Source organism: Dama dama, chromosome 15, assembly GCF_033118175.1.
Source record: "Dama dama isolate Ldn47 chromosome 15, ASM3311817v1, whole genome shotgun sequence".
Classification (NCBI taxonomy): Eukaryota; Metazoa; Chordata; class Mammalia; order Artiodactyla; family Cervidae; genus Dama; species Dama dama.
Genome location: NC_083695.1, coordinates 12,595,042 through 12,622,556, shown reverse-complemented (window position 1 = coordinate 12,622,556; position 27,515 = coordinate 12,595,042). Strand labels below are relative to the sequence as shown.

The 27,515-nt window shown below is 45.8% G+C and overlaps 1 protein-coding gene and 1 non-coding gene across 10 annotated transcripts in view; both read right to left on the bottom strand.

The window, feature by feature from the left end:
* Nucleotides 1-27,515, bottom strand: part of SIPA1L2 (signal induced proliferation associated 1 like 2) — a 234,655-nt gene that overhangs the window by 19,815 nt on the left and 187,325 nt on the right. For 5 of the 9 annotated variants that reach the window (XM_061161477.1, XM_061161480.1, XM_061161481.1 and 2 more), the window contains 7 exons: nt 25,598-25,681; nt 23,832-23,932; nt 23,398-23,501; nt 21,337-21,722; nt 14,109-14,333; nt 9,133-9,286; nt 6,658-6,922 (listed from right to left, as the gene is read on the bottom strand). In XM_061161477.1, the coding sequence (XP_061017460.1) occupies nt 6,658-6,922; nt 9,133-9,286; nt 14,109-14,333; nt 21,337-21,722; nt 23,398-23,501; nt 23,832-23,932; nt 25,598-25,681 (1,319 nt within the window). The remainder of the gene's footprint in view (nt 1-6,657; nt 6,923-9,132; nt 9,287-14,108; nt 14,334-21,336; nt 21,723-23,397; nt 23,502-23,831; nt 23,933-25,597; nt 25,682-27,515) is intronic. The other 4 variants (XM_061161484.1, XM_061161483.1, XM_061161482.1 and 1 more) reach the window with 3 other exon arrangements.
* Nucleotides 11,433-11,505, bottom strand: TRNAG-UCC (transfer RNA glycine (anticodon UCC)). Its single transcript has one exon. It is a non-coding gene; the product is annotated as a tRNA-Gly (tRNA).

The following is a 27,515-nucleotide window of genomic DNA, read 5'->3' as shown; positions in this document are numbered from 1 at the left end:
TAAAGTGAAGCCACTCTGCTGTTAATACCACCCCACTCAGAGGTGAAACCATCACCCCCTCCACTTATTGCTTTTAAAGGTCTTTTGGATGTGGGCCATGTTTTAGAAGTCTTAATTGAGTTTGTTACAATATCGCTTCTGTTTTATGTTCTGGTTTTTTGGCTGTGAGGCATGTGGGATCTTCACTCCCCAACCAGGGATGGAACCCATGCCCTCTGGATTGAGAGGTGAAGACTCAACCACTGGACTGCCAGGGAAGCCCTGCCCCCTCCATTTTGAAGGGAACCCAGTGACAGGGACTTTATCAAGGTCACTCCTACCCCCCTCCCCCTCCACTTGCTTGTGCTTTAAACTATCAACCCTTCCAGCATGTTCTCTGCATAAGGTTCTCTGTCCTTGTCTGCTCCTATCCTGATAGCCCTTCTGAACCCAGGGAGGCACCAGAGGGCAGAGGCTGGACTGACTCCACCCAGGTCCCATCCTTACCCAGAGTTTAAGGTTCAACCCCCCAGGGAGAAAGATCAGGAAGCCTGGGGACCTTCAGTCATTTGCCAATCACTTCCTTTATCTCAAAGATAGCAGCTAAAACAGGTTTTCTGCACCAAGTGTAAAAAAATTATTTGACTTGGTGGCAATTACTCTTGCCACTGATTTCCCTGCAGCTGAGTCTGTCAGGGATACACACACACACATACATATACACGCACACACACATATATATATTTGCATACATGTGGTGGCTCTGGGAAGGGCGCCCCAAGGCTGGCTGGAACCCAGCGTGCATGAGGCACCCCCTCACCCCCTGCCTCTCCTCCCCTCACTGGAGAGGAAAACATCAGGGAGTGAAAAGTTATTCAGGTGAATGAGCATTTCTACAGAAAGTATACTCTCTTGGTCATGTTCGTTTTGCTAAGAAATGTCAACTTGAGGATTTTCTTTGCCTTTGTAAAGAACAGTCCTTCACCTGAGCTTTTCGCATCTTAGAGCCTAAAATCAAACCCAATACACATTCTGTGTGCTGCATGCTTTCTCCTCAGCGCCACCAGATGATGCCGACTGGCTGTAACACGGGGGTCCCCAACCTCCAGGATCGAATGCCTGGTGCCTTGAGGTGGAGCTGATGTAACAATAATAGAAATACAGTGCACAGTAAATGTAACGTGCTTGAATCATCCTGAAACCATCCACCCATACCCCCTGCCACTGGTCTGTGGAAAAACTGTCTTCCCTGAAATCGGTCCCTGGTACCCAAAAGGCTGGGGCCTGCTGTTCTAACAGGAGCCAGGCAGAAAGGAAAAAGCAGCAGAGACAGGAACAGGGGCCAGTGCAGGGAGACAGCAGTGCCGGGCTAGAGTCCATCGTACCCTCGTCCTGTCCCTACTGCTCCGTGGGCTCAAAGAGCATCTCTCCCAAGAGCCCAGCGGGGTACTGACAGAGGAGACCTGATCGTCCTGGGCTAAAGATTAGGCTCTGATTTTACGTGGCACAAATCTGAAGCGTGGTGGTCAGAAGCTTCTGCCCAGAGTGAGTGAGGTGTGTGTGGGTGAGAGGGCCCCGCGATCCCACAGCAGGGCTCATCACAACCACAGGCAAAGCCAGGACATCCTTTGAACATTCTCCAACTCTGGTGGAGAACCAGGAAAGAAGGGATGTGTGCATGCTAAGGTGCTTCAGTAGTGTCCAACTCTTTGTGATCCTATGGACTGTAGCATGCCAGGCTCCTCGGTCCATGGGATTCTCCAGGCAAGAATACTGGAGTGGGTTGCCATGCCCCCTCCAGGGGATCTTCTTACCCAGAGATCGAACCCGCATCTCTATGCCTCCTGCATTGGCAGGCGGATTCTTTACCACTGAGCCACCAGGGAAGCCTGAAAAGCACCATACACACGGCTATATTTAAAATAATCAACAAGGACCTACTGTAAAAAATAAATAAATATAAATATAAAACAATTTTTAAAAATACCTGGTTTTTTATAATGTTTGGAAAATCATGTAATTGGGTAAGGCTTCAAACCACCAAAAGTTCTTTATAATATTTGTCACTGACGTTAGGTTCACCCTGGTGATGTTTGCTCTGCACCCGCTGTATTCCAGGTCCTGGCAGGTACCATATCACCAGCACCCAGGGATGGAACAACCTGTAAGATGTGGGTTCTGCCTCTGAGGAGCCATCAAGGAGCAGATGAGTCCTGCAGCTGCTGCTCTGCAGTCTGGGAAGTACATGCAGGAGCAACCACAGTAGGTGTAACCAGGCTGTTCCCTGAGCTCTCCAGATGGGGAGGGCAAGGCATGACTTAGGTGCCAAAGCCTGTTGCTTCTGGGCCAGTTCTCTCAAGCCAGTGCTACTCTGGAGCCCACGCTGCTCTTCTGGCCGGCCCAGGAAAGGACCCAGCAAAGTCGCGATTTCCAAAAGACGGCTGAAGTTCAGACAGCGCTGCCTGGGTCTCTTGCTCTCTGGCCTGGACATTGATCGTGTGGCTTCCTGTTTGTTTATTCCGACCCTGAAATCTTGGGGACCATCTATTAAATCTGACTTTACTGCTATTGTTATAAATGCTGAGGAGCCTTCCTGACAGCATTTCCTGGTGGTCAAATAGCTGTGGTTTCACAATTACTCTCCAGAAACCGAAGGCTGCTCATTACAGGGGAGACTGAGAACATTTGAAATAGAGAAAGAAATGCCACATGGAGTCAGAGAACACCCTGCCTCTAATGTCCGTGGACACTGTCTGCGGGGCAAGCGAAAGGCACGCACGCTGAGTCTCCTGCTGGGGTCTATGGCATCTTGAGTGGCTACTAAATTAGAAGGAAATTACTGATTTCTTTTACTTCTATTAAATCTTCCCCATGCCTTTTAAACTTCAAGGATCATCCTTTGTGAGGGGCGTAGGTGTCACAACTATAGTATCTTGGAACACACAGAACCTAATACTCTTCTTATTTTCCAAAATTTAAGAATTCTTATTTGTCTTCCTACCTATGAAGATTTCTACCATTCCCTGGAGGGTTTTATAAATCACATAAAAAATGATGAGTTCTCTTTAAACATGCTCTGAACCTGCCAACGCTTGGGACTACACTGAGTGAAGCCAGGTAAGCACGTGATCTAGAAGGGGAAAGATGCTATGAGCACCTTTCGGTAGCTTTGGTCTTGGGACCTGTGTCAAAATTTCCCACTTTGTTTTCCTATCTGGGCCACTAAAGGAATTTTACTCTGAAACCAGTGATGGAAACAAAGGCCCTAAACGTAATGCAGAAACATCTCAGATGTTATTCAATTGTTTGAGCAAGTCATTTTTTTGTACCTGCAAGTTGAAGACAGAACGATATAGCACATTCAGGGTCCTCCCCACCTAGGAAATATATATGAATTGTGACATAAATCACACCTAAAAATGTGCCTATTAAGTGTCATCTGTCTCCCAAGGCTGGATTAAGATCCTGGTCTCAGGAGAAGAAAGATTCTGAGACAGGCCCAATTTTGAGACATGGAGAAGCTAAAGCTATCAGGAGAAGCCTGTGACTGGTAATTACATGGAGAAAAGGGGTAGCAATGAGGTCTCATGAGATTCACTGTGAAAAGACGGACTTGCCAACCCTCCCTCGCACTGTCCTTGGTCCAAATTAGGAACAGATCCAAACGAGTCTCTATGAGCAGAAGGTCAGAAGCTTGCAGGAATAATGATGGTAAACTTCAGAACACATGTGCCTTCTGTGTATTCTAACTCCACTTCTGTTACTATTTAAATGTCTGGTGCTACCTGCTCTGGCAGCACTAACCTAACTTCCAGTCCAAGACATGAAGCTAAGTCTCTGAAACTAAGAGAAACACCTAGGCAACCCCAAGTAGTCCTCGTTTCTCGCTCAAGACATCTGCTGGGCACAAGATTTCATGTGTCCACTCTATTTTGTTCCAGGGTCAACCTGTTGGAACCACTCTCAGAGTGAGATCTGCTTACCGGGGCTCGGCTGAGTGATCAGAAATCACAGAAAGCAAAGGATGATGGACATCTGCCTTGAGTAGACACAACAGAGATAACCACACAGGTCATCCCACACTGGGGTATCCAGGGGGAGTCAGGGGTCCCAGGGGGTGAGCATCTTCCCAAAGACGACCAGGTCCTTAGAGCTGAACCTCTTGGTGGGAAGGGAGGAGAGAATCACAAGCTTTTGGGGGAAGACATACTAATTCAAATTACTCCCAGCTACCTTACTGACATTTTGTCATTCTATTCATTAAACTGACAGAATTTTTTTCTGAGTAGGTTGTTAAGTTTAGAAATTGGAGGAATCACATGCCCTGATGGTTCAATGGTAAAGAAGCCGCCTGCCAATACAGGAGACATGGGTTAGATCTCTGGATCTGGAAGATCCCCTGGAGAAGGAAATGGCTACCCCCTCCAGTGTTCTTGCCTGGGAAATCCCATGGACAGAGGAGCCTGGTGGGCTTTAGTCCATGAGGTCACAAAGAGTTGGACACAACTTAGCAGCTAAGAAACAACAACAACATGGCCAGATAAGATTTCACTTGAGAACAGCAGGGCCATTCTTACTGCTTTTCCTAGAGGAGCAGACCATGGATTCAAGTCAGGCAGTTTTAAACTTGGGTAGCGAACAGTCTCTCCTGCCTGCTTTCAACTGCGCCTTTGAGCATAGTAAAATAAAAATACAGTTCTTTAGTAGGTAAGTGGAGAACTAAATCGGCATATCTAGACAATAGAACAGTAGTCAGCACTAAAAGGAAGTGAGCTATCAGGCCATGGAAAGCCATGGAGGGACACTGGATGCATTTTACTAAATGAAATACTAAAGAAGCCAATCTGGAAAGTCTATCTCCTGCATGATCCCAACTATACGACAATCTGGAAAGGATACAACTATGGAGACGTAAAATGACCAGTGATTACCAGGAGTTAGGAGACAGGGATGAACAGGGCGAGCACAAAGGAATTTAAAGGAGATGAAAATATTCTGTGTAATACTATAATGGTAGATATGTGTCGTCATGCATTTGTTCAAACTCATAGAATGAATGACAAGAGTGAACCCTAACGAAAACTATGTACTTTGGGTAACGAAGATGTGTTGATGTTCTGTAACGCACGCCCATGGTGAGGGGTATTGATAATGGGGAGACTGTGCCTGTGGGGGATAAGGGGTGTGTAGGTGGGAATCTATGTGCCTTCTGCTCACTTTTGTTGTGACACTAAGATGGCTCTAAGTAACTAATGTTTATTAAGAACAAAAGTTAAACAAAAAAGAGAATATACAGTTGACCCTTGAGCAATGTGGTGGTTAGGTGTGTGGACTTCCCATGCAATGGAAAATCTGTGTATAACTGTATAGTTGGCCCCCATATCCGAGGTGCCACATGATTCAACCAACCATGGAGCATACACGACTGTGATACTTACACTGGAAAAAATTTGTGTGTAACTGGACCCCTGCAGTTCAAATCTGTGATGTTTAACAATCAATTGTGCGTTCTCCATGTGGAAGCAAATGAATGTAAGAACTATATTAACATTTATCCCGTAGATTTCATCATCACACCTCAAGCGTTTTAAGTGAACAATATAACATTTGCAAGAAAATAGTTTTACTGGTTTCAGGAAAGCTTTTAAGAGGCCATTAAAGTCATCTATTTACAAAAAAGGACAAACATTTGCAGAAATATTAGGATATTAGAATATGTCTGTCTGACCTTCATATCTTTATCAAGAAAGAGTATAAAGGTTTCTCCAGTTTGGGCAAAAGGACTTTTCATAACAAGCAGGATATTAAGTTACTTAAAGAAATAGATTAAGAATTTTATGAGACCAGGTTCATTCCCAATTATGTTAAACATTAGAAAGATTATTACAGCTTTTATGTCATTTAGCTTGGGACTTACATGTGTATTATGAGATTCAAATTGGTTCTAAAGGATTCTAAAGATAATGCTTTCTATGAGAAAATTCAGACAACAACAACAAAAAAACCCCTGATGATGAATGTATTTGATTAGATCCTCATTCTTTCTGCACAACAGAAATTAACTATGAACAAAGAAAATGAAGCTAACTAATGTTAAAAAAAAATCACCCTTCAGTACTGACACGTTAATAAGGAACTAACACTACATAAAAAGAAAAGATTTTAGGATCTGAAGGAAAATCATTTAGAAAGTATCTAGCCAACCCATGGCTAATATATTAAGAGTGAACTGGACACAGAGAATCTAAGTGATGGGACTCGGACCCACATATCCTGATGCCCAGGAGCCACCTTCACCATCACCATCAACAGGTCTTAAAGATTAGGAAGCAGCAGACAAAGAAGGAAAGGAAATCAACCTTCCTCCCTGCATGCTGACCACCAGGAAATCTGCCCTGTGTCACCATTTTCTCTTTATAAAATCGAGTTTTAGATATTTTTTCTTTATAGACATAATAGCCCAGTTATAGTAGAGAGGTTAGTTTTTTCCTCAATAAAAATGTTTAATGTGGGATTTTCAATTTTCTGCAAAATTGGCAGTAGTGCTTAACTTGTGAAAAATGTCCACTTTGGGGTTTTATCACCTTTAAAAATTACTAAAAAACCACAAACACCCAACCAAATGACATCTATAGATTAAAGAATAAGCAAGCCCCTCAGCCTCTGTAAGAGACCCACCCCAGAGAGCCCGTGAGGCCGGCGCGGTCCACCCTGGGCACTCACTGCGTAGGCTCCCCATGCTGGGCACAGGCTGGGTCCGGGGCGGCAGGGTGCTGTGGTAGGGTGGGGTGGTGCTGAACAGGATGTCGTTGGGCAGCGCCTGGTCAAGGACGGAGCTGCGGGAGCTGCCGAAGGAAGAGCCCCTGCGATGGCTGCAGACGCTCTCGTCCGAGAGAGTGCGGTACAGTGCGCGCCGCGGAGACAGGTTCCCGTAGAACGAGAACTAGGGGTTCACACGGGGGAGAGAGGAGAACAGACGTCAGAAGGCTGGAAGCCTGGAGCTCCTCTAACTCGGGCGGGTCCCGAGCCTGCCCTGCGGGCATCTCTGAGCTGTCCCCAGGAAGGCGCAGGGCTGTGGCTCAGCCATGTTGTACTAGGCACTCGGGTCACAGAGGCAAACACACAAAGGCTTCCTGCAGTCATTGGATTTGGATGTTTTCCTCCTCTGACGTTCTGTGAAGTATTACCAGGAATTAGACATGCACAGCTTTATTAATTCTGAAATGTTAAATGGCAGCTCCATAACCATATAGCCACGGCAGCTTCTGGGAATACAGAAGGTTGCCATTCCAGGCAATAGTTATTTGAAACTACACTGACTGCTGGCTTGATTTTAATTAGAAATGACTGCATTTTAATATTAGGTAATTTCTGTACCAATCACCTACATGTGAGGTTCAATCTAATCTAGATAATAATAATAATATCAAGTGTTTGAGCAGAGCAGCTTTCTAAGTTGAACAAACAGGTTCAAGAAAGACAGTATCAGTCCAGGAAAATCTTACTGTCTACGCACTTTAAAGTAACACTCATAAAAGTTTATTATGGTTATTGAAAATTGAGTTATAGTAATCAATCATAATCGAATTTAAAGAAACCATTAAAAGTATTGTTAAATCATAGATAGGGTAAGGAAAATTCATACTAGAGAAGCAAGCAGTCAAAAACTCAAGAAAAATTTAATCAAATCTGAGTTTCCAACTCCTATATTCTGAACCACATTCCTTATTCCTTTTACATCAATAATAGTAAAAGCCAGAATGTTTGCATCAAGCAAATATAGAAATGGCTATTTACGTTTGCCAATGCAGCCACAAGGCTAAAAATATTTCTATTGTATGTGTTCCTTGCATTCTGTCGATGCTGTCCAACTGATGAATGGGAACCAGAGTGTGTATGAACTACAAAGTTTACACCATGAAAAGAAGGCGGTTTGTCTTAGAAGAAAAAAAAATGTCAAGGAGAAGTTCGTTCCTATTAAAAGAAAAGCCATTTGCATTTTTGGTACAACAGCCTGCACCCAAGCTTATACAGTACCATATACATGATTGGATACAAGTTAAAAAAAAAAAAGAAAAAAAAGACTCATTCTGTTGAATTCTGCTGGGATTCCCCCTTCACACACGACCAGCAGGCTCTTCAGAACTTGATTACAGACCCATTAGATTAAAGCAGCTTTGAGGTAGCATCTCATTAGACTGTTACTCTCAGAACACAATTAGGTTAATTGCAGCATTGTTTTATTATAGGGAAGATAGGGGAGCACAAAGACTTGCTGTTTATCCTGATCACAGTCATGACAGCAATGCCCGACTTTTTTCTTTTCATCTGGACAAGAATGTGCTGAATTAGCAGGGAGAAGGCTGCATTCCATTGCTGACTGCCACCAAATATTTATGGGCACGTCACACGTCACCATTCGGGGCCTCAGTTACTTGCCAAAAAAGATTGGCCTAGATTACCTGTGAGTTCTTTTTCATACTTTCTACTCATTATCAAAGTGGTTTGAGAGACTGTAGCAATAATAAAGCTAAAACGAATAAGGACAGTAAGTAATCTGACGGTAGCCAACAGGCAGCAGAGTACCTAACTCCTGCCTGTTTGTGGGACAGGATGACAACACAGCAGGATGGCTTAGAGAACCTATCCTTGCTACAGCTCTGGAGCAAAAAAGTCAGGTGGTGGGAGTTTTAACAGCTCCCGTTTCTGACTGCCCGTCATGGATGGGTCCCGTGCAAGGCTGGTTCTTATGTCTGCTACAAGCCTATAAATTCTGCAGTACACGTATCAGTGCCTCCTTTTTGCAGAGGACGACACTCGGCCAAGAAGTTAAGTCACATGTACAAAATCACATGGCTAAAAAATAAAAAGGCTAATCACACAACCAATGTACAAAACCACACGGTGAAAAAGAAAAATAAAAATGAAGAAAACACGCCACATGGCCGACTCTCCTTGCAGCTAAGAGGTGAGGCCAGGCCTGCCCGCTCAGAGCTCCCTCTATCAGTCCAGAAGTCTCCCTTCCTGACCTCTCTCGGCCTTACTCCACTTCCTGGTGGAATAACAGTGTGAAAACGGCCCTGGGAGTCCTGGCGTCTCTTTAGGCGTTTCCTCAGTGTTTCTGGTAACTTCAAACCTACACAAGTCACTGACCTTCCTCCTCCCCTCCTCCACCGAGGGGCTGTCAGGAAGCATCAGTTTCAGAAAGTCTTCTTTCGAGAGCACGTGCTGAGTTTCTGAGACAGCGTCTCCCACCACTGCTTGCTGCTGAGCTGCCGAGGACAGCAGGTCCATCTCACCGTACAGCCTGGGAGGAAAGGAAGATGGGTCATCAGCGTATGTAAAGTGCCTGTCCCCTTAAGAACTAAAATCCAGTCTCCAGCTTCAATCACCACGTTCACACACACACACACACACACACACCCAGCTCTTAATTATTGAACGGGTTCACTTTCGCCATATCTCCTCCGGATCCCCATGCCATCTCATATTTGTGAAGTGAGCTCGACGGCAGAGTTAGGGTTCTGAATAATTCAGAGGCAAATCAGATCCCCAAAGCCCTGAATGAGAAAACAGAAAGTCAACTTCTCAAACAAGGCTGTGTTTTCCCGTTCCTAATCTGTATCAGAAAACACAGCTTCAATAATTCATCAGAGATTATCCTGTGTTCTCTGAGGGAAGCCTGGTGCTTCTCAGGAAACTGAGAGAGCCGTTCTCTTGCGGCTGGACAACCACACCCCACCGTCCTTCCAGCAACACAGAAAGCAGGACCCCGGGGGACTTGACGTTGAAGAGCAATCGATCTGGGCACATGCCAAGCATTTTTATTATCAGCAATTTTGCAGAGCCGTTTGAATAAATAAAGAAGCTGTCTCCCTTATCAGTGTATAGAAATGTATTTATGGACAACAAAAGACTAGCTGAATTACTGTTTTCACTCCTTTTCCAGGGAAAGAACTGGGGAGTTATTTTTTAAAAGGTTTGGTCTGGAACATTCCCAAAGACATGGTGAGTGTAGAACCAGGGGCTGGACCATCAGCAGAGACAGATGGGCCACGTGACCCAGAAATGTGATGTTGGTCCAGGGGGGCAGGCCACAGAGGATGACCTGTGTCTCTGTCCTGTGTCACAGAGGCGACCCTATTTCTAAAGCAAGGCTATTGTGCCACAGGAGAATGGCCTGCTGAGAAGTTATCAGGATATGAAACACAAAGCCCTGCTCAAAATTAAGAACTATTTATCTGAAATTGCTACAGCTCTTGCTTTGTTCTCGAGCTAGGTGTGGTGTCCCCAGCTTTTTGGCTCTGGAAACACCAGCAATGCTGATGACAGGAATATAGCGACTGGGGCAGGAACTATAAAAATCTCTAAATGTGACTGAAGATCTGGTTGACTTGCAGGATGGCAGGGCATGAAGATGGAGCTTAAAAAAGAACCCAAGACCCAGGGGGACAGGGTTTCTGCACAAAAGCCATGTGGGAAAACTGAGCCTGGGGTTTTTGTGAAGAGGGCTTCAGATGTGCACAGCTGTGGGCCCTGAGATCTGGGGCAGAGGCATGCAAGCGTCCAGGTCCTACTTACTCCGGGAAAGACACAGGGGAGAAAAACTCAAACCCAGGTCTTACCAATAACTGCTGAATGAAAACATAAATACCTAGAGTTGCTGATAAAATGTACTATCCCATTTTCCCTATGTTTTTGAATAAAAATTGCTAGCAAATTCTGCTAACTTAAGTGACTTTGTTAAAATTACCAAACGGTATGTCAATAAGTGGGCTTCCTAGGTGGTGCAGTGAAATAATACATCTGTGAACTGCCTACGAAATACTGCGGTTAGCAACTGCTATACTTTCCTCCTTGAGATGGGGTATTCTTGAAAATGGGATCCTGGATGTAATTAGCTTTGTATCTCTAATGCCTAGTGTAATTCTCCACGTGGGTAAACCCAGCATGGTGGTGACCACTACCAAGTGTCTAGAGTATTCTCGGGACATCGAGGGTCTGCAGATGGTATGAGCTGCTCAAGGCACACATTCACGGCTGCTTAATAACGAGCCAGTAAGTAGCTCCTGTTTGCTGCACTTTAAAATATAAGATTATATTATTAACAAAAATAATCAACAAGGGTCTACCTATAATATGACTTTGTTATTTAGTCACCAAGTCGCATCCAACACTTTGGTGACCCCATGGACTGTGTAGCCTGTCAGGCTCCTCTGTCTGTGGGATGCTCCAGGCAAGAATACTGGAGTGGGTTGCTATTTCCTTCTCCAGGGGATCTCGCCAAACCAGGAGTTGAACCTGAGTCTCCTGTGTCTCCTGCATTGGTAGATGTGTTCTTTACCACTGAGCCACCAGGGAAGCCTCAGAATATAACTTTTTTTTTTTTTTTAATATATTTTTATTTATTTATTTGACTGCATGAGGTCTTAGTTACAGCACATGGGATCTTGTTCCCTGACCAGGGTTTGAACCCGGGCCCCCTGCATTGGAAGCACAGAGTCTTAGCCACTGAACCACCAGGGAAGTCCCCAGAATATAACTTTAAAGATGGGCAATTTCTGCATCATGAGAAACTTCAGGGGGGCACATTTATATTTTGTGTATATTGAGACACGAATATTTGCTAATTCTCAGTGGGACACACATGATGCTTGGCTGATCTTTTTTTAAGTATATCTTTCAGTGATTTGGTAACACATTATTTTGACAAATCTCAATATAGTTGGCAAGTCCTGGAGGACCACAGTCATGATACATTACCATGTCTGCGTTAGATGGACGGTACATCTGACAGGATGAACTGGGCCCATGAGAAGAGCCTTGGGGAGGCCTGGGTTCGAGTCCCAGCACCCAGCTGATGTGATGAGGGGAAATAACCCCTCTGCCCTCCAGAGACACGAACCCCTTACTCACAATACTCCCCATGCTGGCTCTCTTTCATGAACTCAGTGCTGCTAAACAAGTGTTACAATGCACCAATGCTAAGGCTCTCTAGGGAGAAATGTCCAAGTGGGCTCCTTCACCCTTTCCTGGCTCTTCAAGGAGACCCCTAGGGAAGATACAGTCTCACAATGATGTGCAAAGCACTTCTACAAATAACTGGAGGAACTCAGGAGTCTCAGAACGGACCCCTGTGAAGCACTGGAAGACTATCAGACAGAAGTACCACGTGACCACAGGAACACGTGTTCATAAAATGTGGTTATCTCTAAAAAATTTCTTTCTAAACAACTCCTTTGCAATTATTGGCATGATGGGTTTTTTTTGGGGAAAAAAAAAAAAAAAAGACTGCCTGTTCAATTTTCATTTTATTTTAAATTCCTATTATTTTTTTTAAAAATGAGTAGTGTATGATCTTTTATTTATTTATATATGTTTTGACGCATAGAACATGGGATTCTCCAACCAGGGATCAAACCTGTGCCTCTTGCAATGGTAGCATGAAATCTTAACTTCTGGACCACCAGGGAAGTCCTCTATGTTCAAGTTTAGCAATAAAATGAATTTTAATTTAGAAGGCAATATCATGCTAGACATATTTAAAAAGTGATCTTAAAAAAAAAAAAAAGTGATCTTAAGGGAAAAGGTGATCCTAGCTCATGGACTAAACTTAAGATCTAGAAGAGCTCTCTGAAGATAGCTGTAGCTCCCATGCACCCTTCAAGCTGATGACAAAAGCAAACAGCAAAAGACAATGATGTCGTCATTTAGTGCATGTGAAGGTTAATTTTTAAGGCTGTCCTTAAAAATTGTGAGCTTCCCTGATAGCTCAGCTGATAAAGAATCCACCTGCAATGCAGCAGACCCTGGTTCGATTCCTGGGTCAGGAAGATCCCATGGAGAAGGGATAGGCCACCCACTCCAGTGTTCTTGGGCTTCCCGTGTGGCTCAGCTGGTAAAGAATCCGCCTGCAACGTGGGAGACTTGGGTTCAAAAGGGAAAGGCTACCCACTCCAGTATTCTGGCCTGAAGAATTCCATGGACTGTATAGTCCATGGGGTCCCAAAGGGTTGGACACAACTGAGCGACTTTCACTTTTTTCACTTCAAAAAATAAGCCAAGTCACCAGCTACTATAAATGGCCCTGACCAGCCTTGATTTGCATTCTCAAAATGTGATTGCTTTGTTTCTTCAAAGACACAGGGCAGTTTTCATGTGTGTTACGGAATGGGTTATCAGTATTTTTTAATCTTTTCTTTTCTCCAAAAATTATAAAACATCCCTCCCTACTTGCCCCTACAAATGTGACAACTGAAAGGAAAATCAAAGTCATGTTAAAATTCGGGGGAATAGAGACTTTCCTGGAAGGCCAGTGGTTAAGAATCCACCTTGCAATCCAGGGGACTGGGTTCTATCCCTGATTGGGAAACTAAGATCCCACGGGCTGCAGGGCAACTAGCCCGAGGGCGGCAACTCCTGAGCACGCACTCTGCAACTAGAGAGTCCCTGTGCCTCAGTGAAAGATCCCCAGCGCTCAGCTAAGACCTGGTGCAGCCAAATGAATCAATCAGTTAATTAATTTTTAAAAAATTAGGTGGGATTTTTTTCTTTCGTGCTATCACACAACACCTTCAGGAAACACAGAGGCTCTGTGAGAATTCACATTGTCCTTGACCTTAGTTATTTACAGGATCTATACTCACACCATGGGTTTCCCTAGTGGCTCAGACGGTAAAGAATCTGCTTGCAATGCAGGAGACCCGAGTTCAGTCCCTGGGTTGGGAAGCCTCCCTGGAGGAGGACATGGCAACCCACTCTGGTATTCTTGCCTGGGGAATCCCAAGGACAGAGTAGCCTAGCAGGCTATGGTCCATGAGGTCACAAAAGAGTCAGACACAACTGAAGCGATTCAGCAAGCATACTCACACCATCACTAGCACACAATCCTGACTTTTCTATTGCAGACAGCTTTTTGAATATAAAAATGAGGAATAGAGATCTGTTTTAAAGTTACATGAGAATATCAAGGAAAGAGAGGACTTTTCGACCAATGCCAACATTTAAAGAGTTTTACAAAGATGTTTCTCAATTTTTCTGTTTGAGAAGACTTGTTTCTACTGGGGAAAAAATACATTAGCTTAGTCCACGCCCCAGACACCCAAGGCTGCCAGCAGATACCACCTTACCCCTGACACTCAGCCACTTCAGGCTCCTCAGGGGGCGGGCTGTCTTCCGATTTCTTCCAGCCGATGATGTACTTGTTCACTGCCCCCTGCCTGTGGTAGGGCTTGGACATGGACCCTGGGGGCTGTTGACCACTGCCGTGAGTTACGATGTAGACTTTGGACGTATCTAGAGACCCGCTACTTTTTGAACAGTGAGCCGAGGGGCTTCCTGAGTGGTGTGAGCCACTGGGGAAACAAACAGACAGAAGCCGTGATAGGACCAGATCTCAGCAGTGAGCGCACGTCACCAACCTTGGAGCCGCCACGCTTGACTCCTGCCCTCCGTGAGCAAAACCGGGCAGATGCGGCCGTCTCTCTGCTGAGCCTTTCTTCCCACAGGCTGAGGATGTTCACGTGCAAAGCTATATGCTTGTGGCCAGAAGGGTGTTCAAAGCACAATTAGGGGAAATCTAAGAGATAAATGGGCGCCACACCAATGCCTTCAAAGAAAAGAAACTCAAATGGTAAGTAAACATAAGAGAAGGAGCTTGACCCAGGGAAATGCCCGTGCAAACCATAGCAGAGTATCAGGCATGTTCTCCAGATTGGCAAAAATGGGAAGGCCTGATGATGAGTGCCCAGTGTTCGCCAGGATGTGGAGCAGTGATTCTTCCCACTGCTGGTGGGAGCGAGAGTGTGCAGACAGTCTGGAAAGCAGTCTCGGCACTACCTGTGAAGGTGGGCACCCGCACAGACCATGAGGCAGCAATTCTACTCCTAAGCACACACCCGAGCCAGACCTCTGCATGGGTGCAGTTGGAAACAGGCAACAGAAGTGCTGACAGAAGCACTGATTCTAACGGCTCCCCCATGGAGGCATCAGCAGTGAAGGGATGGTCAGTTAGCAAACATGGGTGAGGAAAAGAAAAACTGCAGGAAAACACCAGGAAGGAGTGAGCAGCGGCTGTGGACAGTTGGGGTGAACTTCCCAAACAAGTGGGAAAAGGAGCAGGTCACAAAGAAAGCATCAGGCATGACTCCATTGTTAAAGCCAGTTCATAAACAGGTGAAACTGAAGGGTATGTTATTCGGGAATGTATGAATCCGTAGTGAAATGTAGAGAAAAGCGAGGGGGACAGTCATCGCCAAAGCCAGGGCAGGGGCCACCCTGAGGGGAAGAGAAGGGCTTGTGACTGGACAATACACGGGGATCCTGACACAGCAGAGTCGATTCCTCAATCCAGTGTGGGTGTATGGATGCTTGTTGTATTACTGTGTGATATGAAATAATATTCAAAAGACAAACTCCCTAAAAACAACTTAAAGGTCAGTGGTTCAGCTGAAGCCAGAAGGACTAAGGACTCCCATAGGCTATATGACCATTCCTAGAAATATAAAAACCTTAAGATCTTTTTTTTTTAATTCAGGAAAATCAAGATTCTAATGTTTTAGGAAAAATAAGTAAGAATAGAGATCAGGAATTATTTTACGAAGTCGTAAATGTTTCAGTTACAGTTCTAACATCAGAGTTCAGGAAGGCAGGTGAGCATCGCTTTCAGAAACCCTGACACACAGGTGTGCCTCAAGGATTCTGGAGCCAGACTGCTGTGACTTTAAGCAGTGACAGCAGGGAGACCCTGGACAAGCTTACTAAGCTCAGTTTTCTGATCTGTAAGATGCATGCAAGGGCTGTGCAGTGGTTAAGACTTCACCTTCCAATGCAAGGGGTGTGGGCTGATCCCTGGCTGGGGTGCTAAGATCTCACACGCCTTGGGGCCAAGAAAACAAAACATAAGATAGGAGCCATACTGTAACAAATTCAATAAAAACTTTTAAAATGGTCCACATAAAAAAAAAAAAAAAAAAAACTTTAAAAGCAAAACAAAACAAACAAAAAACCTGACAAATACTCTCCACCTCAGAGAACTGCTCTGAAGATTTTTCTGAATTAATATTAGTGAAGTAAATGCTGTTAGTTTGTTTTTTTTTAGAGTGATGCATCAAAGAATTATTCACAAGTTCTTGCCATTAGGAGAATTTACCACAGAGTTCCTCAGATGATAAGCTCCTACATAACATAAAATCTTATTCTGAAATCAAACCTGTATACAAAGCAAGCATCATTCAATGGCAGAAGCTAAAAAAAAAAGTTTAATATTAAAAATGATTTTGAAATGGACTTTTATAAAGGTTCTGAAGGTAAAACAAAACACAGTAAAATAACCCATCTTTGGGTCTTTGTATGTTGGAGACATGGTGGCATTTGAAAAATTATCACACAAAACAAAACAAATAAAACATTGCATCTGTTTGCTCCTCTGAATCACTTGGTTCCTGGTGATAAGTCTGGTGTCCCTTAGTAGGGTGGTGGTGGTGGGGTAGTCGCTCAGTTGTGTCCAACTCTTTGTGACCCCATGGATTACAGTCTGCCAGGCTCCTCTGTCCATGGGATTCTCCAGGCAAGAATACTGGAGTGGGTTGCCATTTCCTCCTCCAGGGGATCTTCCCGACCCAGGGATCCTGCATTGCAGGCAGATTCTTTACCACCTGAGCTACAAGGGAAGCCTCTAGTAGGGTGGAGGTTCCCTCAATTTGGGGTCCAGGTCCGTGCCCTGGGAAAGACATTGTACCGCCGTCCCATGGCCCAAGGTAACCTAAGCAACAGGCAAGGAAATAAATAGGCAGTAAGAGGTGGTGCTATTATAATGAACTCTCTCCACTTCCTGGGTGCACACCAGTTAGTAATCCCCCAACAGGAAAACTATTGGCAATGGGCTCTGAAGGCCTGTATATCTTTCTCCTAAGCTTCTTATTTTGGAAAACTCCAGGTCTATAGAAATGGTATAAAGACAGGAGATTTCCCATCATCGAGATGTAATAGTTGTTACTCTCTGGCTACAGCTGCATCATTTTTCTCTGAACCATCTAGAAGTAGCTGGAAACTTTATGACATCATATTTTTATATTTCCATATATATTTCCTAATAATAAAGACTCTACTCTCTCACAGAGGAACAATGTGATAATCACAAATCAGGCGTTAATGCAATATTATTACCTAATACCCACCCCATAGTCTCATTTCTCAGCTGTCCAACAATGCTTATGGCTTCAGTTTCCCCATTCAGAACCCAGGGCAGGACTGTGCATTTCAAAGCCTTTGATTATCCCTGAGATATTTTAAAGTCTAGGGTATCCATGCATGCATACATGCTAAGTCGCTTCAGGCATCTCCGACTCTTGGTGACCCTATGGACTGTAGCTCTCCAGGCTCCTTTGTCCATGGGGATCCTCCAGGCAAGAATACTAGAGTGGATTTCCATGCCCTCCTCCAAGGGATCTTCCAGACCTAGGGATTGAACCTGTGTCTCTTATGTCTCCTGCACTGGCAGGCAGGTTCTTTACCACTAGCGCCACTTGGGAAGCCCAGGGCATCCCTAGTCTAATATAATTAATATGATGCATAAAACACTCAAATTTATCTTCTGAAATCACCAAATGGAATGTTTTTGGAGAATGTGTTGTGAATAACAATAGTATGGTCCAAGCCTGATGTGTATTTCCATTTGTTTATAAAATATATTTTCCTCACTTAGGCTTGATTAAAAATGTCTTTTACCCCAATAGTAAGAAATTTTAAAGTTAAACTCTAAGAACAAATATATTGAATCCATTTGACAAGCAATATGGCAAAAACCTGTGTTTAGCAGCAGTAGCATCATTTTTCTCTAAAGCTGGTAAACATCCTAGACTGTCAGCAATAAAATTTGGGGGAATCTTTTCCTTCTAGACTCAAGTTATTTATTTTAGAGTTTCATTGCCAACTTCCAATCCTTTGTACTAAGAGCGTGATGACATGAATAAGGGTAAGCAACAGATAATCACATGAGCCATTTACAGGAGAATACAGAACATGGGGTTTTTTGTCTTGTTTTTTTGGCAGTTGATTTATTTCACTTTGCAAAAGCTTGGTTAGGCTCAGATGAATACCGCTTTGTATTCTGAGCTCTTATCTAAGTGCCCTGCCCTTGCAGGAAAAAAAAACAAACCAACCCAAATGGGTTTGCTGAATTAAAAGCCCAGAGCAGCAGGAGAGAACAGGCTGGGAACATGCTGGTGCTGCTTAATGGGTGGTGATTCCTGCACACCCACCCCTGCACCCCTATTTATTCCCCCTCACACCAGTGTGCTTGTCTTTATGAGTTCTAAGTCCCTCTTCTTCGTTCTCAGTTCAATCCTAGGAAAATACCACATAGACAACTCACACTTGCTTTATTCCTGGATGGCTGTTCGGAGCATGCATTTGTGTGGCGGGGCTGGTGGGGATGCCAGTGGTCGTTGGTGACAAAAAAACCAGAATCAGATCGTGAAGAAGGGTGTTCCATATACAGGTCTGGGCTCCTGAAACTGGGAACAGTCAACCTCTGCACCTCTGATTTCCCTAGGCTATCCAGGCACTGGTTTACTAACTCAGTCAACAAGTGCTCATCAACAGTCTTTTTAGACTTCTTGCATTCAACAATCACTGCAATGCCTACCACGTTTAGGGGCCTGGGCTAAGTGCTGTGGGTACAAGTGAAGAGACAGGTCCAGGCTTTTTAGTGAAGCGAAGACTACAGCCGGGGTGGGGGGCGATGTGGATGGGACAGGATAAGCTGTGAGCACAGATCACCTCACTGTGGAATGAAAATATCTGCTGCCACGTCGGTGGGCAAGAAACATCACAGCCATCAGCTGTTTCTGGCCTCCAGAGGTGAATGAGGGCTCCCCGAACAACAAAAGGATTGTCACAAGCTGAAAGTAGAGTTATTTTATTTGGTCGACATCACCCAGGGCGGGAGTGCTGAGAAGCAGCTGAGACATGGTGAGATCGAGTGTGCGGGCTCGGGGGTGACTAGCCAGGACGCTCAGCGCCGATGCCAGCCCCCAGAGGCTCTTCTCTTTCTTTCACTCCCTGGACCACTCCTGGTCACAACTGAGACCCTGGGCAGTGGGCCTCAGCTCCAAGCTGACCACACAAACAGATGAGGAAAGCACTCAGCTGATGACACTCATCATCACGGAGAATGAGTGCCCCAGGCCGGGCCCCGGCATTTCTGGATCTGCCAAGTCTCAGCAGCGCTGCGGGAGCTAGGTCGATTATGCTCTAATGAGACAAGTTCCTTTCGCCTCGACACACCAACATTTCAAATCTTATTTTAAATATAAAATATTAACATAGATAGTACTTTAAAACACTTAAAAACATTTTAAAATTAAAAATCCTTTTAAAAATTTAAAGCTAAAAAATTAGAATATTTAAAATCTTATTTTCTCTAGCCTTTCTGCAGGGGACAGACAGGAGGAGGAAGTGCTCAAAAGATTTAATTTATTGACAAATTCCATATGAACAAAAGCCTGCAACTGCAGTTGAAATGTGGCTTTAAAGTCACTGGCCACTAAGAATGGCAAGAACAAGGCTTCTGGGTGACAAAGAAGAACCTTACTCGGCCCATGGCCCTTCTGCAACCACTGTGCACGTGTTCAGCGTAAAGCAGGGGCGGGGAAGGAGAAACATCAAGCAGAAATGCAATCGAGCACCGCCCAGTGCTTTTTACTCATCTGACCCATCACATTAATGGAGGCTTCAGGTACTCCAGAAAACCTACTGCAAATCCCCATTGATATCCTGACTCTACTCATAAATGAAGGTGCTCGGAAAGCAGTTTTCACAGAAATTTTCCTCAACAGTAATGCAAAATTCTGTTTGTGATGCCATTTACACTTGTCTAGCAAGGTCAGAAAACCAGCCGCTTTACAAATCTTCTACACTTTGAACAAACATTAGAAGGTTACAAGATGATCATTTGTGCTACTAAGACACCGATGATGATGTTAGTGACGGGAAAAGAAAAGCAGGAAGGCAGCAGTGAGCATGTCTGTGTGAACAGGCATCTCTGTGCTTTCAATTTATGTAAAAAAATTAATTTGTTAATTTCCAGGACTAAGAAGTCTAAAAGGTTTTTCAAACAAGAGGAGACATATCCCATGATATCAATCATGAAAATCTAGGCACTGCTGATGAGATCTCTGTCTCAACTGAGAGGATAGCCGATGCAATTCCCGGGTCTGCTGTTGTGGTCACAGCTAGCCTCGCTGTGGTCCATCGGTTCATCCCTCCAGGCTCAGCAGAGACCATGTGAGGATGAGGAGCAGGTGGAGTGAAGGGCAGGGCCAAGGAGCCAAGGAGGCCAAGAGGTCCGCGTGTTGAACCCAGTGCTGGCCTTGAGCATCGTCACTGGCCATGGCCCTGGATGCCGGGAGGGAAGGTCCTATCACTGTTCATCTGACTACCCTCCAGCAGCTGGAAGAATTCTGGGGGAAAGTTAGATGATGACTCCGAGCTGAAGGAGGGAAGGCCTTGCAGACAAGAAGGAAAATGACAGGGGTCACTGGTGTGCAGGAAATTCTAGCCACGGCCAAATCTGTATCAATGCAGTTCTTTGCTTAGTCTTTGAAGGGAGGAATCACCAGTGATGAGTTTTAAAGTCACTGTACACATTTGTCATATAGGAATTGAAAACCACTCATAAAAATATATTAAACATCTATAGTTAGAACGTAATTCCTTTAAATGTAACCAGTCATTATTATATTGAAAAAGAAAGTGGACCATCAATCTGAACACATTTCCAGCACACGGTTGTGTAAGGGGGCCCGTGGAACAGGAGACCGGGGCACAGGCATTTATGCGGACAGCACAGAGACCACCCCTTGTTACTGTCCGTCATCATCTGAGTATCGTCCAGCTGTTACCACACCTCCTGAAAATCTGGGACAACAAATTGAACTTTTCACTTTTTGGGGGGCACATGAGATCTTAGTTCCCTTATCAGGAGTCGAACCCATGCCTGCTGCAGTGGGAGCATGCAGTCTTAACCACTGAACCACCAGGGAAGTCCCAGGGACAACAGATGGAACTGACAGAGAAACACGAGTGGCCTGATGACAGCCGTGAGCATCTCTGTTGCATTTTCTCTCAGATTTAAAGAGAAAGGAAGACGTAATCACAAACTTGTTCACGTGCACATTTCAAATGAGCCTCTGGACATAAGCCCTCCATCTGAAGTCAGGCAGTGTGGCCCACAGGTGACAATGCTCTCAGGCGCCTTCTGGTCCTATTTCGGGCCCCTGCCCCCACCCCAGCAGCAGATGATGGCGCCCAGGGTGCCCCGAGTAGCTGCCAGTCACAGTGTGGGGAGGTCCTTACCTGGAGTGGGACGAAATCTCGCTGAGGTCGCCTAGGCTGCCGTCGGCAGCACCACTGGTGGAGATGCCAGGCGCGTAGCCATGGACCGCGTACATCTTGGCCTGCTCATCGTCGGGCCCCGGGATGTCGGAGTCGGCCCACTGCTCTGCCCGCCCGTGGACCAGGGACCGGCTGCCCGCCAGGTGCACGGGGCCCAGGACTGCAGCGGGCATGCACGGGGCCGTGTCGATGCCGCTGTCCGTGGAGGCCCCCTTGATGTACGTCAGCCCCAGCAACTCGGGATCCATGAGGTCCCCAGACCCAAAGTGCTTGTCGTCGCTGTTGCTGGAGGTGTTGCTGGACAGCGTGTTGCTGCTGGAGTGGCTGGAGCAGCTTTTATCTCCGATCTGGAGAAAAGAGAAACGGGGAGGCTTCAGACAAACCCCACACTTTGCTTCTACACGAAGGCGATTATTCTCCCCAGACTCACGAAGCTACAAACCTGATGATTTCACCCGAACCCTTTCTACTCGCTTGTCAGTGGGAAGCAAGACAAGAATTTACTTTTCAAAAACATCCTGGTTTCACGCAAAAGTCCCTGAGTCACAATTCCTCCCATCATTCATCTTAAGTTAAATGGGTATCTTTTCAAGTCTTTGCTCAATTATCTGTACATGAACACAGAAGTACTGCCACGCTGTCACTAATCGGAAGGTAGTTAACGAAGGATCTAGAAGCTGGGAAGTACATGGGGAATTAAGAGGAGGAAAGCAGCCTCTCTTCAGAGAACACTTCTGTGACATGGACAGGGCCGGTCCTGGGTGTGGGGCAGAAGACCCGGGTGTGAATCACAGTGGGGGGTCTTGGCCAGTCACTCAGCTCCTCTCTGTGCTTATTATACTGAGCACAGGGGTCACTGTGCAGACCCAACCAGCTCACATGTGCAGAAGGACTGTGTAAGCATGAGCCACACCCCCCCTCCCAGAGCCCCAATCAGGGAGACCCGGGGATGATGAGATGGGGTGCTCTTGGGGGTGCACTGAGGTCCCTGGAAGATGAAACCAAGAGAGCAGACTAAATGTCCCATCTGATGATGTCCTGGTACAGACATGACCCCTCCTCTCAGCCTGGATGGTCAGCCAAGGGCTGTGGAGTCATGAGACCCAGCCACCTGTGACTTTCAAGTGGTTTGGCCCTTCCTTCTTTCCATCTTCCCTTTCTTCCTTCCGTCCCTCTCTTCTTCCTTCCTTCCCTCCACCCCATCAGATCCTTAAGCAAATCCCAATGCCCTTTGTTATCACAAGTGGATCTTCTCAAGTTCACCCCCGCCCCAACTCTCCCTGTCCTGGTGCCATCAATTGGCTCCACAAGGCCAGCTCGAGACAAGGTTAGGATACAGCTGAGAGATGGTGGCCACATGTTTGCAGGTAACAGCTGCCAAGGCTGGCCAATGACACGTGGAGGAGGAGAAGAAAATGAACAACTCAGGTCAGGACCTGATAAGATGTCTGCAAATTTTGAAAAATGAGCTACTTTATAAGGTTGGCTTCATCTGGCAACAACTAAAATTCCTGTTTGCACATTTAACTGGTAGTTTCATTTCACTGAGCTACAGTCACCTACATGGCTCCTTTTCATTTCTGCAAAAAGTAAAGAGAACCACATGGGCGCGGTGGGACCATGGGATGCCTGTCGGCTGGCTCTCGGGTGTCCCTGTGTGCTGTTTGCAGCTGCTCCCTGAGTGGCCAGCACCAGGCAGAGCATCACCCACCGCATACCCTGCTGCACAGGTTCTGTTCCTGGATTTTGCCCACACGTGGATAACAGTCAACAGACTAAAACTACCAAGGATCAAAGGCTGAGGTTACAATCCTGGCTTTGCCAATAATTTACTGGATGACTTTTCTCAGTATTTCTTTATAAAAGGAGAGAGAGAAAAAGAAAACCTTTTTTTTTTCCTTTTTAACTTCACCCAAGAGCCTTATGAGATAAGAGATGCCACTGAGAATCCCTGGCAACAAAGCTAATAAATCACGAGTGCTGAGACGAACAGAAGCGCTAGTTCATGATGACAGGACTCACGTGAGAAAGTTTATTGGGAGAATCCTTGCAACCTCCGTCTTTCTGCAGGCCTCTTTCTTTATAGGAGCTCAGGACTTTGGAAGGCGGCCCATGCCATTTGGTTTCTGTCACACACAGAGAGAGAAGCCTTAAAGATCTAATTTCTAGTGTTAACAAAGGAGCAGAGAAACTCAGGGGCCAAACACATGGTTCAGTGACCATGATCAGGACTGTGGTTGTAGGACCTTCTGGTCCTACCCAGAGAGAGGCCCTCAGAGCAGACACACTGCCCCACGATGCCCACGGTCTGTTTCCCAGGCACCACCAGCTATGGGCACAGCCCAGAGGACCTTGGGGTGCCCAGCAGCCACCGTGCACATGGCGGGATGGTGCTGACCAGACGTGAAAGGGTGAATGAGCCAGTGAGGGGGAGGGAGGGGCAGGGTCCGTATTACCGGGGTGTCTGCTTGCTTCCACGGTGTCCTCCCGCTCCCTGGCCCCGTCACACTCCAAAGGGCCGGAGGCCTGGTGCTCCAGCAGCAGGGGAGATTGGCACCTGGAGAGAGCACAGAGCTGAGTCTCGCCCGCACGCTGCCCCGCCAGTGTCCCCCGCGGGCGCTGCTCCCCAGAGGGGCACTCCCAGGGGTCCCTAGTCAGAGGCGCTCTGCGGCCGCAGCCCTGCGGACAGAGCAGCTTAAAGCATCTGCACCTGGGGGCTCCCCTGTCACCGCTGGGTCCTAAGAGGCACCTGGATGACACCATTTGCAGATAAAGGAGGAGGCCAACGCCAGGGGCTGAAAGGACTGCTGGGATCCCTGATGGACTGAGCACAAGCTCGCTGCTTTTGCCGTCACTGTTTCTCTTGGGCCCAGAATACATGTACTGATGCTTCATTTATATCAAATTTTTTAAGGAAAAAGAAAATCAGATCCATTTGCCACTAGACTACATCTAGCCGGACTTTTGTTTTATGAAAATCCCCAAATGGGACAATTTACTCTTCCAAAGGAAACTGCAGAAAACTTATTTATGTTACAAAGGGACCCTTTCTTCCAGAATCCCAGTTCTAAATCCTGATCTGCAGAAAAAGCCAAGACGTGGTTTTTTCAGTGACATAAAGCCTCTCCCATCTACTTTAAAAATGCAACTCAAAGGAGAAAGATTTCTTTAGGTACAACTTTTTTGTTATTGTTGTTCAGTCTCTAAGTTATATCCAATTCTTTGTGACCCCTTTGACTGCACCACACCAGGCTCCCCTGTCCTTCACTATCTCCCAGAGTTTGCTCAAATTCATGTCCATTTAATCTGTGATGCTATCTAACCATCTCAAAAATTAAAGAAAAAAAAAAGTACAACTTTTAAGAACCCCATCCAGCACCTAAGGTAGGGAATGCATGTAACTCAGAGTATAAATCTCTACTTCTCAGCTCAAACCAGGAGAGAAGGTGCCAGGAGAGGGTGTCCCTGGGGACATGTGAGAGGAGGAACAAAGCGTCTCTTATCTGGTGCAAGCCCCCCGGCTGCCTGGATCGGCCATCACCTCATCAGTGCACCCAACTCCTTCAAGTGGCAGAGGCGACACTGGCTTGCAACAATGCACAGAAACACCGCTGCTGGGGGCAACACCTGCATTTCCCTGCAAAAGTACAGCCACATCCCTGGCGGGGCCCTCCTCTTTCCAACAGTGTATGGCTGTTTCCTCGAGTTACGGTGTCCGCTCATCCTGGGTCCTGTCCACAGGTGCCCTCAGGCCCCTGGGCGCTGTGTGCACACATGGCAGGCACGGCCCTGCACCCAGCTTCCAGTTGCTCTCACAGGAGGCAGAGGAAATGTGTCACATGCTAAATCTGCCTCCTTAGACTTTGGGCTGTGTTTTGGAGAGAGAAACACTTTCAAGAAAGGCTGTGAATTTATTCCTCGTCAGCAATGTAAGTGAAGGGAAACTCCCAAGGGCCATCACCCACAGAGTCTCCAAATCCTTAATTTTCATGTGTTCAAAAAGACTCTCCCTTATTAAAAAAAAGAAAACAGACAAGCTCAGAATATAGACAAATGAGCCCACCTTCACAGAAATGATGGGCCACCCAGTCTGGAAGCACTGGTCCTAACAAAGTCCTCTCTGAGTCTCCCTGTCCCCCAGTGGCCTCGTGCATGGTAAGCGCTTCCATGTGCCCTGGAGACATGTCCCCCCAGGAGCCCACAGAAGGGAAAGGAGTGGTACCCGTCGTATCCGGCTTGTGGTCTCCAGGGTCCGCTGCTGCCGGGTCCGGGGTCGCTGGACGATGACTGATTGCTGGGCGAACTTCTGAAAGGTTGACTACAATCAGTAACAGGCACCGAGGTGGGCTGCCAACACCTGCACCTGGCTCGTTTTGACTCACAAATGAATTCATTTCTCAATGACGAAGAAAAGGCGAAACATACATTGCGATCATGGACAAATAAACTGAGAATTGGTGACACCATGAGATTTCAGGGGTTTTATGGTAATTTACTATAGGAAGGAGATGTGGCAGAAACAAAGCTTTAGCATCTAAAGATTGAAAGCACAGCTAATGATCCCAGTAAACATGGGGAACAGCAATAGAATACACAGAATTATGAAAACATCACTACTACTTGGTCTATGAGACAATGCAAGGGACATTGCAGTTCTATATTTAAAACTGAGGCAGAGAGAAAACTCTAAATTTGGCAAAACCATTTATTTCTGCACATGTATTGAATGTAATCCTATTTATTTCAGACACACAAAAATGAGTGACACTTGTAAGAACTCATTTGATGAAGACATGCTTGCCAACTTTCCATTTTGCTATTAGAAGCGTTCCTTGAGTGTGCACATGCATGCTAAGTTGCTTCAGTCCTGTCCTACTCTTGCCAACCCTATGGACTGGCTCCTCTATCCAAGGGATTCTCCAGGGAAGAATACTGGAGTGGGTTGCTATGCCCTCCTCCAGCAGATCTTCCCAATCCAGGGATTGAATCCAAGTCTCTTTACGTCTCCTGCACTGGCAGGTGGGTTCTTGAACACTAGAGCCATCTGGGAAGCCCAAAAGAATTCCTTATAATTTACTAAATTATATGTTAATAAGGGAGGTTCTATAGACCCCTTCCCTTCCAGATGTCACCCCTTTACACCCAGGCTACCTACTGTATGCATTTCTCTGAATATTATAAACTCAGCAGACCTTTGAGAAGGGAGATCCAGAGCCCAGATGATTTACTGTCAAGTTAGAGTTACACCATTCCTGCACTCATTCGTGGAAAAACAGACTGGAGAAGTCAGAGGAAGACCATATGTTTTAATCCTAGTAATTATTATTAACACCTACAGAGACTTACGTCTATGGGCCTGGAGTGTTCTAAGCAGTTAACCTCTGTGGACTGATTCAGTCATCATAATGCCCTGTGGAGGTCTCCATTATTGCTAAGTTCACTTTTCAGAGGAGGAAACTGGAGAATGGGAGAGGCCGAGTAACAGGACGAGGTGATGACACGTTCAGCGGGCGGCCTGGCTCAGTGTCTGCTTACGACATATGCTCTATTAGATGAAAGCCTAACAGGGAATTCTGAGGAACCTCTTGGTGTGTCCACAGCCCAGAAGTTATGTGAAAGTTAAAAGAAAGGGAGTAAAAACCAGTAACAACAACAAACCTACTATGTTGTTTGCTTAAAACTGCCCCTCTGTGACATGTCTTGAAATCCTCACCAGCTTCTAAGGCTATTGGACTTCACTCTTAAACAGGTGCACCTTCTCAGGGAAAAACTTAATTTTAAACTCAACTCCCTCCGCTTAAAATGAGAGAGAAAAGCAAAGAGATGCCAACAATCTTAGGACCTCTGAAAATACTGCGACTATTAGGATGATGGGCTTTCATCAATGCTTTCTGTGGCTTTGTTTTCTTTATACACAAAACTGTTCATGCTTATCCAGAGGCTCCTGTAGAATGGTTTCCCACCGTGCTTTGGAGAGCGAGTTGACAGGAGGATTATCGTGGAGAGGTACAGTGGTGGCCCTGGGGGGTGGTGTCCGTGGGGGAGATCTGTATGCCATCAGCACCATTGCTGGCTGGGACCACAAGTGCCCCAGCATTCGGGGCCTGCCTGGCGGCCCTGCTGCCCACGTGGTCTGAACA